This window comes from Poecile atricapillus, chromosome W, assembly GCF_030490865.1.
Source record: "Poecile atricapillus isolate bPoeAtr1 chromosome W, bPoeAtr1.hap1, whole genome shotgun sequence".
Classification (NCBI taxonomy): domain Eukaryota; kingdom Metazoa; phylum Chordata; class Aves; order Passeriformes; family Paridae; genus Poecile; species Poecile atricapillus.
In genome coordinates, this window is record NC_081288.1 from 38,724,804 (window position 1) to 38,742,636 (window position 17,833).

The 17,833-nt window shown below is 34.2% G+C and overlaps 1 protein-coding gene across 2 annotated transcripts in view; it reads right to left on the reverse strand.

Moving 5' to 3' along the window:
* Positions 1-17,833, reverse strand: part of LOC131592328 (neuron navigator 3) — a 248,044-nt gene that overhangs the window by 139,250 nt on the left and 90,961 nt on the right. For both annotated transcript variants that reach the window (XM_058863752.1, XM_058863751.1), the window contains exons 4-5: positions 16,637-16,709; positions 12,773-12,950 (exon numbers count right to left, since the gene is read on the reverse strand). In XM_058863752.1, the coding sequence (XP_058719735.1) occupies positions 12,773-12,950; positions 16,637-16,709 (251 nt within the window). The remainder of the gene's footprint in view (positions 1-12,772; positions 12,951-16,636; positions 16,710-17,833) is intronic.

Genomic DNA, 17,833 nt, shown 5'->3' on the forward strand with positions numbered 1-17,833 from the left:
AATCTTTTACACATTTGCATAGGGGATATGTCAAATGTATGGCCAAGGTATATTTTTCTGTCAGGTAATTTCAGTTTCTATAGACAAGTGCATCCTTTGGGATCCACAGTCTAAGGCTGTAGACAGGTGCCTAAGGCAGGTGCAATCACAACATCAAATTCCTTGAATTATTACGGAAGCCACGAACAACTGAGTAAGCAGAAACTCTGATAGTCACAGATTTCTTTTGCTTCTCAGAGCTCTCCATCTTCCAGTAATTCTTCTGAGTCGCAGCACAAACCACAGTGCTCTAGGTCCCAGCTTTAGAGACTGCCAACACTTTTAAGAAGCACCTGGTGGTGTTGAGTCTACCAGAAAAATGTTAAGCAATTGACATTTGCCAGCCCACTGAAGCAGCCAGACCTGAGTGTAAACCTGGTGGGAGAAGCTGTCAGGTAAGAAAGGTCTTCCCTTTATGGCAGTGCTGAAAAGGGGCAAGAAGAAGGCACAAACCAAAGGACAATTTGAGACAATTTGGAATAGGATGTGAGATTATTGCTACTTTACTAAATTAAACCCCAACAAATGGTTTCAGAGCTGCCTCCGCTCCTCCCAATTAAAAATGGCGTATTTGCACATGATGAATATAAAAGAAAGAAAAGTACTTCACTCTTAAGAGGGCAAAAAAGGAATCATTAAATATGTAAAAGCAGTATTCAATTCTCTGACATACATCTTCAGAGTAATGCTGACAAATTGCTTTTTTATATGACCATAGCTTCTGTGGCCATTATAATATATAACTTATAATAATATAATACATTACTTAAAATAATAAAAAATAATTTCATAATAATTGCACTTTATGTATTTTTATCTATCTAGTTTTTCTTACACTATTTCTTAATGTCTGGTCTTATGATGCAAATGTGACATAGGTTGTTTTACTGAATTTGCTACATCTGTTCCTGGCATAATAGCCCATCTTTTGATGAGATTTTTCTCTCTTGTTTTTTTTCCCTAACATATTTCAAATGAAGGAACCTAGAAATGAATGTCTGGTTACCTGTGTTGACTAAAATAAGAGATTTGTGAGAAAAATTGTATGTCAAATAAAACCTTAGAGCTTTTATGCTGTAAAAGGTGGAATGATACACATCAACACAGTACAATCAACAGAGAAAGTAAGATGGGAAAAAGAGTGAGCAGGTTGCAGTGCCTTCCTTGGTGTATCATAGCATTTCTACCTCAAACAACGCATTCCAGAGCAAATTGAAACATCAAAACCCTTAATCTCAGTGTTGATAAACCAGCCCAGAGACTTTTAATAGCAATAAAGATATAAAATACCTATCTGATAATGCTTGCTAGAATGCTTCCCCTCCGTGCCTTTTACCTGGGACTCCATCCACTAGTAAATTCATGAAACATCAGCCTATAGACTACTTTCAAACTTTCCAGACAGGCTTGAAAGGCATTGATGAAAATGTCAGTCAGTAAAACATAACTTGTAAAGCATGATTTCCACTGTGACTGAGTAAATTTATTTTCCAAAGCAATGTGACTAAAGAAAAGCAAAAAGAGAATCGAACAAATCATAAGGAGGTGCATCAAGTTCCTAATGACTTCAGGTTTTCCTTGTCAATTAGCTCTGGATGTGCTAAGTCCATGAAAGCTTTGCATGGATGCAATTCCCAGTTGCTGGCCTCACTTTTATGCATGCAAACTGCAATGCTGTTTCAGACTAGACTTTAGCCTAGCCACTCTTCTAAATGTATAAACTAATATTTACCTACTTCGCTCTATCCTACCAGATAATTGTCTGTGGGTAGTATCTGTCAGTCAGGAAAAGAAACCTGTTTTACTTAAAACAGTTACTTTTAATGCTTACAAATCCACACCATGATATAGTAAGCATATATCTGCAATAAAGCAGACAGAGGACCTTAACATATCAGACAGTACAAGTTTAATGCTACAACATTCAGGACAAGGAAGGATTTACTTGTTAGAGGGCTGGAAAGGGGGATTTTGAAGGCCTCTAGCTCTTATCTAGCCCTTTTCACTGTCATAATACTGATATCAGCAATCATTTACACCAGGTACATAGGACCAGGCATCATGCTTAGCTCTCCTCTTCCAATTAGCACATACGGGTAATGAAGTAAATGCTGCCCAACACAGGTAAAATGGCATATGGGCATCTGATACCAAATCCTTAGAAATATTCTGGACTCTGTCTCCAGGTGGAAGTCATCAATATTTTGTCTTTATAGGAAGACAAACAACCAGGGAAACACTAGTCAACACAGCAGATAAGCAATGGTGACAATTTGGAAATTTCTTTTGCTGTGAGAAAATGGAATAAACATCCTGAGACTGCCCAGAAAGGCAGTTCAGCACAGAGGTAGCTGAGGCAGTGTTAAGAAGAAAGGACAGTGATGTTGCTGACACCGAGGTGCTGATGGAGATGACTACATCTGTACTGCGCTGACTGGCTGCAGGAACCAGGGCTTGGCACGGTGCCACGCGGCTGTGCAACACAGCTGCACTGGGCACCTACGCACCACACTCCATCAGGATGGGGAACTGGTACAGGGTATCCTTTTGTAGGCATGACACAGTTACAGAGTGATCCTAAAAGGTGTAGAGGAGACTAGGAAATCAATATAGGCTGTGATATTAAATGACTTTATGTGGCACTTAGGGACAGATTTTAGTGGTGGACTTGGCAATGCTGGGTTAGCAGTTGGACTTGATGAACTTAGAGGTCTTTTCCAACCTAAATCATTCTATGATTCTATGAAGAAGAAAGACAACAGATCGTTTGACACTGGACTAAACTACCAGAGACTCTATCTTGTTGCAGAAAAGAAGCAGGTCCTTGAAAGTGGGTTAACACATAAAGTTGAAGGATGAAGCTTTTATAAACCTGAAGAGAGCATGACTCAAGCTAAAAATATTTTAACCTCTGTCTTCAAAAAGTAACCCATGCAGTGACACCCTGAATGTCATATACTTTTTATTAAATCTTTCAAAGGATTCAAAGGATCATGTTACATCACAATGTCATTTTCCTATAAAGTTAAGAGTCACATGGTGGTTCTAAAATGCAAGCTATGCACTATGTGAAAGTTTTAAAAAGCCAAAGGCTTTTGTAGTATATAATCAAACTTTCTTCCTTACTGGCATACTTGAATTTTAACATGCTGTTGATCTTATGAAGTGCATTTAGTCTCTAGTGTGAATGCACTCCAGAGCTGTTTAAGACTTTTGTATTAGAACAATACCCTGAAAATCAACTAGTTTCAAAAGAATGCTTTTTCAAGGCAAAAAAATTTGCCCAGAAGGTCTCAGTTGCTCTGTGCCCCTTTTTTTCTTTAATAAGCTATTTGGCTGTTCCTCATCATACTGGTTGAAAAGCACAAGAGATAACACTCTAAGTTATACCTGACTCCAAATTCCAAGTGTGCCTAGAAAGATGCCACAGGAAACAAAAGTTTCCAAGCCCTCACCATATCAAACAGTTTGGGCAGGTAGAAGACCTCTGATTCTTCACATGTACTTTCAAGGAACACTGAGGAAGAAACCAAAAGAACTTGATTTTCTGTACAAACAATATTTTTCAGACATTTCTTTTCTCTTTTTTTAGCCCAGTCTTGGTGAATTAGTACATGGCCATACCTACATGTACGTATCTATATATCTACATATATTTATACTGATACATATTTATTTATAAATAAATAAACATTTAACATTTATATAAATGTTATTTATGAATGTGTACTTTATAGATAGAGGTATATTATCTGTATATATCTAACACATAAATACTTTTTTTTTCATTCACAAGAGGAAATGTCTATGGCTCAGGCAGTTCTAGCTCATACCCTGTCATCTGTTCTAAATTATTTGGACATTTTTCCTTTCCGCTCTTTGAACTTCTGGCATCTTATTCAAGCAGTCTGTCTCCGAATGATTCATGCTTGAAGGTACAAGCAAAATTATGTTTTCAATGTTTTCCTATTGTTCACAACTCATAAAACAAAATGCAGATAACCCAGTTTTTTGCATCAATATTAATTCTCCTGCAGAATACAGAGATCTGTAATAAGAATGAATAGTCTGCCACAGTGACCACATCTTTCCTGCTTTGGTTCCAGTATTGTAGTATAGGTATTTTGTGTAATTTAATGGAGGATTAATACACGAATCACAACATTAAAGAAACAAAATGGACATCTAGAAGTAACTGTGTGTTGTGGTTTAGGTTTAGGTTAACTGTGCTACTTCATTACTGTGCTACTTCACTACTGTGCTTAACCTAACCTGTAGCACACCTAAAATGCCAACTTTTAAACCTTACTATTTTTCTCTGAACCAATTGGACAAGTGGATAACTGTGTGCTGCCAGAACAAGGATTAGGCCCTCAGGGACCAATTGTACTATTTTATGACTTTATCTCCATACCATTTATGATCTTATACTAGGACTAAATTATATCAGAGTATCTACACAGTATCATATGCCACCATTCTGCTTCACAGTTTGATACAATAAAACTGTATTTTTTTTTTTTTCCTAGAGGGAATGGAAACAGAGGTGACAGAAATCATGATGCTTTTACTTCTTCAAATCTTTGCTAATTATCTCTTGAATCTTTGCATAGATTTCCAGAAAGTCCACATCTGTAGTGCATCCTAATGCATGGTTGAGACTGCTACAAACCTGCATCAGTCAAAAAATTATCAGATTGTTAAATGTTCTATTTACAGGAATAAAATACATTTGTTAGCATTTTGTTTGGTCTTTAAATTCCATTGACTTTAAAATGGTAAAGAGCTTTTTAATATAAAGAAAATACAAAAGATTCTACCAACAGTTCAGCTATTTTCCCTTAAGCATTTTCAAAACACAAATAAATTCTTGTAAGTCTCATGAATTATAAATATTTCCACTTCTATTTAATGTATTTTCCACAGGCAATGACTGCCAAACAGCACTGCCTGTGCTTCTTTGGAATTTATATGGATTTTTATTTTGGAGTTTTTTGGTAAATGAAGAAAGAAAGTCATCTCCCTCACAATAGCTTCCAACCATAATGTTATTTCATTAACTGACACCAGCAAAACCACAATATGTAGGATATCAAATTTGTTGCACAGTTTGCGAAAATAGCAAGATATAACAGATGATAAAAAGGACTGACAGAAGAAAAGAAAGTAACAGTAGAAATATAAAACTATAACTTAAATGAATGTAAAAATGCAAGGAAAAGACTGGGCCACTGTTGGAATTTCTTAAGGAATTAATTAAGGAATTTCTTAAGGAATAAATAAGAACAAAGAAAGAATATTTTGCTTCATAATAGGTAAAAAAGGAATTGTCTGACAAAAAAAGAAAAACAAGAAGGAAGACTGCACCAATTTAATATGGCTACCCTTGCATTTTACATGTGTTGAAATTTCATTTGCCATATAAAAATAATTATGTATTATATAAATAATATATAAATAACATACAAAAATAGGCAACCTCCAATGTTCATGAGATGTCAGAATTAAATTGGTGGAATTGGTGGCAGGTCCAGGAGAGTAATAAATGTATGGACAGTTGCATCAGATTTCATTTTCAGAGAATGAGAAGATCTAATGAATCTCAGTAGAGAGGGTAGAGCAATAAAGAATGTCTGAAGGGAAAATAACTTCATTATAAAGCTTCTATTCCTTCAAAAGGAAATACATAAAAGATTGGATCCAAGTGCTACAAGGATGAATGGAACACTTCCCATTAATTTCTACATGATCTGGATTAGCAACAGTGAAAATTACGGTCAAACTGCATCAAAACTGACATATAAAAACTAATGAGTGGCAAGGGTGACATGGGCCAGACCGTGAGAATATTTGAAATGTGCAAAATGAAAATTGCCACTAAATTGATTTAAAACAGCCTTTTTAAAATTGCAAGAACAGATAATGAAAAAAGATGACAGTTTCATTTTGAACTGCAAACAGCAGAAGAGGCAGGGAAAAAAATATTGTTCTTGAGCGGAGATAATTTATAAACCGAAGAAATCAGAGTAACTGCATGTCACAGGCTCCTAAAGAAAGTGTTCAGTCTTACATCAGGTACTTTGCAAGGAGAAAAAATTGTGTGCAACAAACAAGGGGAGATACCAATCAGTAAAGGACAAGTTTGAAGAATCTAGCCCACAGAAATATGGTAATAAGGTAAAAGATACAAGGAGTTTATGAAGGACTGTTATTGAAATGGTGAAATATGGGATGAACAGTTTAAGAAAATCTGAAATGTTATTAAAAGATTGAAAATATTTTTTATTTTCTCTCTAGGCATGCTATAGTCTGCTAGAGTGGTGTATTATAACTATAGAAAAGACCATTTATTTTAGAACCTGAATGTCACTTTGAAACACCCTTCCTCATTATTTTAAGCTTAAGAAATGTTATTAGATATCTTCTTAGAGAGGATGGGTTACACAGAAGTATTGAAAAATATGTTCTCACTAGTGCTTTGTCCTATCTTTTCTGTGTGAAGGTTATTAGGCTAGTCATTTGTCACTGAGACTCACTAAATGCTTTATTTAACTTGACTTCAGTACAAATATGATGAAAGAACTTCCTTTCTGAAGTTTCTGTGATTTGGAATGTAATGACTGCATCTTTGGGGAGTAGAACAAAATGGGGCCACAGCTGAGTTGCAACATAAAATAAAAGATTAAAATAAAATTAAATACCTAAAGAGCCATTTGTGCAGGTTAGCTTCCTGCACATCCTGGAACAATCACATTAAGCAACTCATTCTGCATTATCTTCCAGACATATAAAAATACATCAGATTAGATTAACAGCACTTTGTTTGCTTAGATCCTTAGTAGCAAAATGAGTATTTTCCTAATTTTTCTTCTCTTCAGAATCCGTGATTTGATAATGATTCCACAGTGGGAAAAGCAGTAAGTACCTAGCTCTTTCCCTTCACCAAAACCAAGTGACTAGCAATGACAAGAGCTAAGGACAGCAAAAGGACTTGTTTCATCGCTTTCCTGTATATTGACCAAGCACACACAACTATGTACACCTTCCATTTTCCAGCCTATGTCAGTGCAATGCACTCGGTGCAGACTGTTGTAACCATATTTTAAACCTTCAGAATATTTAAATAAAGGCCTTTTTCTAATCAGAGTGATGTAATCAAGATTGCTATGCAGATTGCCACTATTCTGACCTGGATCTCTTTCAATTCATAATCATAACCACTACATTTTGATTACTGTATTTCACACAGCACAAGCGCTGTGTCCAATATGCTTAATTTCTTCCCTAGTACTTCTGAGCAGCAGGCAACATGAAACCCTGCTCCTTATAGTAGTTAAATATGCAACTGTCTGTAGAAATCAGCTACCTAACTTTATTTATATGCCCAGGAAAACCAGGGTGCACTTTTAATATAACAAATTTAACAAAATCCATCTGGACCTCAAGCTGTGCTCATCATTCCTGTACGTGATAAAATAGTTTGTACGTCTAGGGGAATTGTTCTGACAGCTTACTGAAACCAGTTACTGTCTAATCTGTAAATGAGACAGAACTTCTTTCATCCACATGTGTTTTCTCTTAGTATCTGGGTGGCTGAAAGATCATCACCACAGATGTATTGCTCTGATAATCGAATCCACTACCAAAGTGAGGCATAAAAATATAATGTAGCCATTGTTGTCATCTATCTGTACTGACAGATATAAGTAAGGCCACCAGCACGGTATTTTTTAAAATAAATCTCAGAGCTGCAATAAAGTCATAAGGGAAGAGTGAAGTGCCAACTTCAGATTTCAAAATATTCCATTCTCACAGTTAGTCATGGAAGAACATAGGAAATTTTAGGGTAAAAAGAAATCAGAAATCACATCTAAAACTATTCTTTGCCTTTGGTTACTATTTGTTTACCACTGAATTTTTCACTAATAGTCTAATAATTTCAGAGTTTTATAATTACTGGTACAAAATTAGGATCCTCCATAGAGAAAGTATGCTTTTTGCAAGGCAATTTCACTTATCATGAATCAACTTCCTTCCTTCCTTTTACATTTAATTTGAAATGTTGCTGTTGGCTGTAAGCCTAGATAGGCCAATGATACTCTCACAAGAAGAATTTTGCTTGCCTTCTGTATGCACAGTTTTCACAATTCTGACGCTGGTCACAGACAGCTTACATGGGAATAGGAATGTTAAGAGTATTGCCACACTGACCAATTTTGGATAATTTTGTAAGGAGCCAGTGAAATGAGATTCATTATCCTCCCATGCAAACTTTGCACTTAGGAAAGAGAGGTTCCTCCAGAAACTGGTTTAATTACATTCCTGGTCTGTGTTGTCTCCTAGTCACACGAGGACAGCTAGCCTCCTGAATTAGTCTCCTGAATTCCCCATTTCTGGACAAACCTAGTCCATCCAGTCTTGTGATCATCTGATTATCACCATCCACTGGGGCTTCTGTTTACCTTAGCAAAACAACCTGTGTATGAAACCTGTAAAGTACTAATATAATTTGGTGCCTGTTTCAGTTTTTGTTGACAAAGGGCTCAAACACTGTACAAAGTATCTTGTCTTTAGAGGCACGTGGGAGCGTTCAGACACAGTAATGATCACAGACATTGCTCATTACTGAGGACATCATAACCTGGAAATGGGGATGAGTACCATCACCATCCTCATCACCACCACCAGCAGGACCAGGCCTTTTAAATTAAGAGAGTGAGATGTTAGCCCTGCACATAAAAAGACAAAACTTTCTTGGTCTTCAGCAGGGCTTGAATGATACAACCTCTGTAATTTAACCATCTTCAATGTGACTTCTCAGAGGTATTTCCCTCTCCCATGTATAATCTATATTTCTCTTGGATAAAGTGAAGGCCATCATCTTCTCATATTTGTTTAATCAAGGAAATACAACAGCTTTTTACCTCCTAGGAAATGGAGTTGAAAATAGACAATATGCTTAATATATGTTAGCTGGAAACAAAAAGGTAAGTTTTGTCATACAGAATTCTAACCTAAAATAACCTCAGTTATTAGTTGAAACTAAGACATAGTTTCAAATACTTAAAGTACAAGATGAAATGTGATTGATTATTGAAGATTGAAAAAGATGTATAAAGTCTATAAAAAGCATTCACCTTTTTCTGTGTATACATTGTTTTTTGCTTACATGTATGCACACATACAAGCACATGGATATCAGATACACTCAAATTTACAGTTTGTCAAAAAAAATCTTTATTTCTCAGGTCTAGCAAAATAAATATGCATGAGTGTTCCAGTAAAATAAAATACCCATGGTGTAAGAAGATGATTTTCACAATACCCTTGAAAATTTATTCTGTCTGAAGCATTTTGCCAAAAGAGATGAATGTCCCATTCAAGTGTTAGCAGCTACATTCATCTGGCTTCTGCCATAGTAATAAGATAATTTTTCTTGTTCTTTCCAAAACCTGAAGGACTTTATTACCTATTTCTAGGTAATAAAAGACCACTGGTTAATTTAATGGAAACTACTCTTTGTTATGTGCATTTGCCAAATATTTTTTCCAAAACACACCATAAGGGAAGCCTGAAGGCTTCTGCATATCAATCCTTTCCACAGTTATGCTACAAATGTTGGAAAACAGAAAGAATCAACCATTTTTAAAAACATATTCAGAACTCCAACATGGTAATAAAAAAAAAAAACAAACCAAACATACCTGCACAATAAATATGTAGTAATAAATAGCTGTAAAGGTTAGCATTCACTATGAAAGGATAAAACAGCTTGTTTCATCAACAGCACTTCAGGAAAAAAAATAAGATTACTTCATTTTTGATTGATAGCAGTTAGATTATCTATTGAGTTAATAATTTCATACAGTGTGAAGAATGTACACTAATATATACTTCAGATTTTACCACTTTTCAAAATTCTCTGTACAGTGCAATGTGTAAGTTTCAGTATCTGTATGAAACTTCTTTTTGCCAAAACTATCTAAAGATCTCGAGTGTCCCATAGAACAGTCATGTGATTTCCTCAGGACTTTCCCCCAGCTAAGTTATGTTCGTTGCTTTTGTAATTATTGCTGAGACACACCTGACATGAAAGCAATCACAGAAATCAGTTTGAGGAACAATGTAAGCTACCTGTCCATATTTCAGACAGCAAGAAGTGGGCAAGAGGCAAGATGGATCTCATCAAAGTCATCTTTTCCTTTTTAATTCATATTTTGGCTTCTTTCTAAAAAGAAGCTTTTATTTACTCATTAGCACCTTTAAACTAGAAAGGTGTTTGTTAAATATTTTTTAATAATTTTTCAAATTATTTCTTTTATTGGAAAAAAAAATAATTTAATTCAATAACTGCTAGGAAAAGAAGTATTGGTAAGTCCACCACAGAGAATTTACATCAGTGTATGTTTATAAATGCCCATCTATTTGTGTAAAACTTGTTTTCACATGTAGAAATTTTTCTTAGGAGGGGAAATATTATTTTATGCCAATTTCTTTATATTCAAAACAGTGACGAATGCAAAAAAAAAAAAAAAAAAAGAAAGAAAATTAGTACTGATCAAAAATTGTATTTCTGTTTGTTTCTAAGTTCCAGGGCTCCTTGTTTTGCTAGATGCTCATAATACTAAGATGCATTTGTAGTAGAAGACAGAAACATTTCATATAGGAGAAAATTTTTAGTAGGCACCTTTCTTTATCCTTAAAGACTTAAATAAAAAACGTATGTATAGAAGAAATCATACTTCCTCAGGCAATACAGAAGTTTATAGCAACAAGCATCAAACTTCTCTGTATGTTGAAGCAAACAGAAAAAAAATCTTGCTTTCAGTTTACAGATAAGAAATAAGAAAGACGGCATCAGTCTTGGTCTGGTAATTTTTTACATAGAAATATTTTACATCTGAAACCTAGTTATGAACAGAAATTTCATCACAGAATTAAATTATTTTAAACTCCTAGATTAAAGGTCTAAGGCACACTGATGGAGTTGAAATTCTTTTACACCAGCCTTAGATATCACTGCACAATAAATGGAGGATCTGGGACATGGAATAATTGTCTTTCTTCTTAATGAAGCATGTTTTAACATAGAAAAATATAAGAGGAGAAAAAAGTGCAGAAGGACCATGAGATCTTAGGGAATTATAACAAAAAGCTTAATAAAAGATTCATCACCTCTTTGCCTACATGTGCAAACAGTGTCATTCAAATAGTAAAAAACCTGCTTTATCCAGGCTTTTTTGGACAAACCCTTGCAATAGTCATGATGTAAAAGTAGCACAGTAATATTTTTTTTGTTATTTAAAATCCACCATGGGTAAATTATAAAATCACGAAATGTTTCAGTTCTTTCACTAAATTAAAACCAAAAAACAGTAATCAAAGGTATTTACAGCAAGCTGATTAATCTCTTAATTCCCCTGATTAAAGCTGAGAAGAATAACAAGGTAATATTGCCTCTCATGCAGTATTAAATATCCTTCATAAAGCAGAAATTTTGCTTTGGAAAATGTTGAGAATGGTCAGACTCTTCTAGGACCCCACAATAATTTCCTAGATTATATGTTAATAGTATACTTCACAGGGAATGCCTTCAAACATATTAATTTTCAGCAGCAGAGAATATAAAAGCATTTCACTTTATAATGCCCCAGCCAAACACATGTATCTTAATTTTTGCATCAAATGAGGTAATTAAAATGCTATTAGCAACACTTTCCTCCAAAATATATTTTTAAAATATTTCTAGTAGATAAAGATCTCTATCAGGCTGAAGTGTAGAAGCTTTGTCAAATGAAGAAGAAATATGTTTATTAGACACATGAAAGTGTAATTTATATATCAATGGACTTAAGAACCAGAATCTCTATATATTAGTCTGATACATTTAATCCAATCTAGATCATTGATTTACCACATTCTAGAAATACAGTTGTTCAGTAAGTTCACAAAAACGTTTTAAACAAGGACATAAAAAATGGAACAATACTAAACCAAACAAAGCAATAGACACAATTTTTAATGATCTACAGTTGACATTTTTTTAACTTCCCCAGTAAAATATACATTGTGAATAATCTTTCCATTTAAACAGATATTTGTGTTTCAAACTCATTCTTCTAGAGTGGCCTTTAAGCAACTACCTTCTGAAAATATGTTTTCAGATGCAGTCTGAAAGCAATGTAATTCAGCAATTTCTGGATTCTGATGAGTGCTTTGCTTTTTGCCAGTTCAAAAACTGTCTCCTTGAAAGAAACAACTGGATTAAGGCTATTTCTTCTGCCATTTAAAAAAACATTCAAATAGAATTAGGCCCTCAAAAACCAGAATGTGTGGAGATAAAAAGAGTTTACAGCAAATAAAAGTATTGATTGTGCCTTTTCTCCATAGGTTTTGTTAATTATTGGGAATTGTTCATTTACATGTGGAACTGGGTATGCAAAGAAAACATGAAAATAACCAATATACTAACCTCATGGTGTGCTAGTAGCCTCCTATTGTGCAAGGGGCAGAAAAATCAATAATAAAGTAAAAGAAAGGCTTAAAATTAATTTAAATTGGGAATGTTCTCTGCCCTTGCTCTAACTACTCCCAAGAAATGTGGGCTTACCACCAAAAAACACATTGAAAACACCGTAAACAGCTTAATTTTTTTTTTAATGGCCTAATTTTTATACAAAATTTTGTCTTTTTTGAATGGAAAAATAAAAGAAAAAATAACTTTTTAACCTACCTTGACTGCATATCTTGGTGTGTTTTGGACTGGCTGATTTCAGCTGGAGTTGAAGGGACTTGCTGTTGTAGCTCCACCAAAGACTGGTAGTATTGTTGCTGATGATGTTGCTGCTGTTTGTACCGAGACAAACTGAAAAACAGTCCTAAAATGGCTTTCAAATTTCCATTCCTTATTTCTATCAAAAAAAGAGAAAAAGAGAAAAGGAAGTGAAAACACTTTGGTTTTAGACTTCAGATATGTAAAACTCAAAATATGTGTGTACATACCTATAGCTATACATGTTTATGTCTTATATCTCTTCATTTACCTGTAATATCAGAGACATTTTATGTGTCACTGATAGTTTATTTTTTATTGTAATTTTTGGTTCTTTATGTGTCAGTATTGCAATAAACACCTATCTCTACAATGCCTTCATGATGAGTCATTTGCATGATCACAAACAAGAGTATATCCATACATAAATAAGGTATATAATCTGAAATGAATGCTCCTGTCCCAACAAAGTACAAATATTCTAATTAAGGAAAAGCTCATTCAGAGAAATCTGAATTCTTTCTGTTCTTAAATATACATCACTTCAAACCTTATGACTTTAAATTACTCTTTTTGTTTTTGGGGAGAACTTTGGGGCACATTGGTAATAAACAGTGAATTCTAGAAAAATCAGAGACTGTGTGATAATGGCTCTTGTCAGTGAGCACACATCCATTCATACAGATATGCAGGAAACATGAGAGAAGAAAATAAATGGAAGGTTGTTTTTTAAAAAGGTGACTGTAATGCTCATGATTACATCTTTGAACTTTCAAATGACATGATTTTATAGTTTTCTATTTTATAGTGCTATTACTGATAATGAAGACAAGCTTTGACTAGGCTAAACAGCTCCATGAATGCAATTCTGGTGAACCCTGGTAGCATGCCTATGTCTCCCATTACTTTTTAGCTTTTGTCCAGCCTGAGACGAAGATTTTACAAGGATGCAGTTATTCTTTGCTGATAAAGGATCTCAGTGTCAAAAAAGAAACCTCAGAAGGCTTTAATGATCTTATCTGCAGCATGTAGGTCTGTTCATAACCTCACTATTATTTTTCTTTGGCACTGACCACCTTGTGAAATGCTTTTATTAGACCTGTAGCCTTGCAGCCTGACAAACAATGCCACAACCTTTCTGCCTTCCCTGCAAATCAAAATACTGAGGTGTGTGTGCTACACAGCTTTCCTAGGCAAATTTTCAAGTTGAATTTATACAAAAATTACTGTCATTTTCATGTCTCTTAAAGCATATTAATTTTCTTTCAGTAGGATTAGGTGAAATGTTAGTACACATACTAAGGCCAACAAACACTGGAGCTTTTGTGCTCACAGCCTGTCCTTCAAAGTCAACCCCAATCCTGGACACTGGAATATACTTTTCAAAATGTAAATTTGTTCTAAGCAGCCATACTTATTCAACTTCTCTGTGAAGATGCTGCAAGATCTTTGATCAGCAATGAGACCGTGAGAGATATGCAGAGCTTTCCCAAAACGAGTAAACGTTTTTGGGAACTATGACTTTTGCAATCATGTTGGTTTCAAGGAAAATCATTGTCAAGGAATACAGAAAATTTGTATTTAAAATTTTCCTAAAAACACCCCAAAAACCCACATGACTATCCATTTTAAGTGGCTCTCATTTGAGAAGACTGTCAGTACATGACACCATTATTTATTCTTATCATTTTGGATCCCCTAATGTTCAGAAGAAGAATCCTTTGTTAAATCCCACTGAAAATTTTTTAATTTTAAAATTTTTCACTTTTCATGTTAATATTTTTTTTACCATTTTAGAGAAGGATGCTATCAGTAACTTTTTCTTTCCTACTTTTAATAGAGTTAAAATGAAAAGATTTCTCACAAGCAAAAAACCCAGAAACTTCTAATGTGTACTAAACATACACTTGGAAAACCAGGGTATTGTTTTTCTTCATAGCAACTGGATAACAATTTATCAACTGGGCTGTCAAGCAGAGATTTGGCAGTCAAGATTTGAAAATTACTTTTTTTCTAGACCTCTTTGCTCAATTGTCAAAATGAGGTCATAAACTGGTTGTGAAATCTTCAAAACTCATTAAGCTTACGGTTTATTGTTCCACCACCTTTCTGGTCATTAATAAATGACCCGCTAGTAACAAGACACATTTACCAAAGCTTATTACGAGCAACTGAATTTCTTTTCCCCCTAAAAAATAGTAATATTCAGAATTATACATAGTAAAAATGGTATATTTAAAGAAATCACACCTCTGCAGTACTTTGAAGAAAATCATGAAGATAGTGGTGGATTCACTCCAGACTCATGACCAACTGCATAAAAGAATTTTTTTTTAATCTTACTTCAGCACTAAATGTTAAAATTCAGTTTTGAAGAATAAGGAGCATTTTAAATCCTAGGTCTTGCATTTAGTCCTATATAGTAGTATTGCTTTTAGTAGTATATAAATTTAAGGCTACACAATTGAAGCTTATATCCTATTAAAATTATTTTCCAAAGCAAAACAAAGGTAGGAATAAAGGCATTACAGAATGGACACAGATTCTGACTTTAAAAAGTACAGAAAATGTGTCATGTACCATATCAAGTTATTAAAGAATTATGACTATCTGCATAAAATAAATTTATGCTACTCACACATTTAATTCATACTTTATATAAAAGTAAAAATAGGCTGCTCTAGAAATTCTGGTTCTAAATAGCTTTGAAGTGAATGACAGCACACAAACTTCCAGTGTTCTCTTGCAACAAGATATATACAAGTACACACAGAAGTTCTCTTAAACTGATTAAGGAGCTTTTCACAATTTGACAACCAAGGTGAATAGTTAGTAGATATCATGTCTGTGTTACATGTTTAAAATCCTAGATAAGTTCAGATGGTAAAAGACAGTAATTCTGAGTTAGTTTAAAAATGAAACAGTGGTTAGCATTCCAAAATTTTTCTCCATGAATCTTCTATAATTCATCTATTTGAACTGACTATTTGATATTTCAACTATTCCAGAAATTATAATCTCTGGAAAAAAAATTTTCTTCCAGGTATTAGTTGTGCTACAAGCAAAATAAAAATACGGGGCTGCATCTCTGAAGGACCTGTTACCTTCAGGCGTCAGAGGTCAAAAGGATTTTGAAGGTGCGCAGTACCTTGTAGAACTGCTTAATTTGCTACAGGACAAAGACATATACATTTTATTAATTCACTTGCCTCTTATATGAACAAGGCAATATTACATAATTAAGAGAACTGGTATTTTTAATATTTTTTGTTTATTATATTTATTAATTTAGTTGCAACGACGTTAGGCAATCATTTAGGGTGACTAATACAGCAGAATAACTGAAGCAGCAAAACCATTCACTATTTCACTTCATAGGAGACATCAAAGGAATACTATAATTTTCAGACTCATCTGGACAGCATTACTACTAATAATAAATTTGCTGAAACAAATAGGCTTCCCTGGGTTTATTTAACTGAGAAAGATTCTTATGTTCTTGTTTGCTTGTTGCTGTTTTGAATCAAATATATGAACAAGCTAAAAAAAAAGTATGCTTCTGTGTCTATCTAATATTGTGGAGGTAACATGAAAAGATTAATACCATTGAAAAAATATTGTTTTAAAACATTGTCTCAAGCTTCACAAACATTGCATTTCTTGGTTCAGTTTCAAGGGAAAATTAAAACTCACTTGTTATCACTAATCTATATTTGCATGCTGTCCAAGACAGCTGGAGCTTGGTATTTAGGTGTGACTTGTGTTAAGAAATTTAGCTTTCAGAAGAAAATCTTGTTATTTGTTCTGATTATTTGTTTCTCTTACCTTCTGCAGAAAGACCTTGGACGTTTACGCCTCTGGCTGCCAGAAAGCTAAGGCAGACATCAACATTCTCAATCTGCAACATGAATAGAAATAACAAGCAGGATAAGACTATTTGACAAAACAGAGAAATGCTGGGAGAGGGGAAGAAAAAAAAAACCAAAAAACAACTGCCCAGGAATGAATACTTTACATTCATTGCATACTACTACAGCTCTTTACCAAAGTTTAGCAAAAATGATTACAGCTAATTGGGGAATCGAGATAAAGCCTTCATTGTCTGCTTTGGTGCTTAAAAACAATTCACAAATGCCCAATCCAGAATGGCATGCTGGCAACTCAGCAACCCACCTAGTTAACATAAAACTGGATTTTGTATGCTACAAACAAGCAGCAGTGAAAGCACCCATAGAGAACTAGACACTGAGTATATGTCTGGAGATGTGAGCGGCTGAGTTTACTAAAAAACATAAGCAAAAACCTCCAACAGTGTAAGCAAAGGTACTTGCTTAGGGTGATGTAGGATTCTGTGAAAATATCACTCTCATTAGTGGTTGCTCTTCTAATTTCTTTCCTTCAAATCTTACAATAAATAAAATTAATTTATTTATTGTTTATGCTCCTCAGAAGAGTTCTTGCTTAGTAAAGAACATGGTGCTGCAAGCAAGAACTCTTGGTGATTTAGAATAAATCTACAGTTACCACAGAGAGCTTTAGGTACAAAAATGTAGCCAAAATATAGAGCAATAAAAGGATAAAACTTCTGCCTCTAAAATGAGTAAGATTAGACTGCTTTCATGTGTCTATTCCTAACAGATGAGGGAGATGTTCCAAAAGACTCTCGAGTCACCATCCTCAGCTGATTACCCCAGCCCTTTCAGGACCTCTGAAGGAATAATCAGGTATAAGTGTAAGAATTACTATCTTAATCTATAAATATGCTCCTATAAAAACAGAAAAATTTTGTTTAGAGAGGTTTTCTGTTTCAAGTGGCTTCAACAGGTTTGATTTTTAAGTACATTTTTAGGTTGATGCACTTATTTCAAGGCAACTGGGACCACAAAAATAAAACGAAATTTTAACAATATATTTTAAATACCTTTAGCATTAAGAACACTAAAAATAAAGCAAAGAATATTCAACACTAAAAACATAAAGCTCTATTAGCTCAAGTCCATGCAGTTATTTTATCTGAATGTT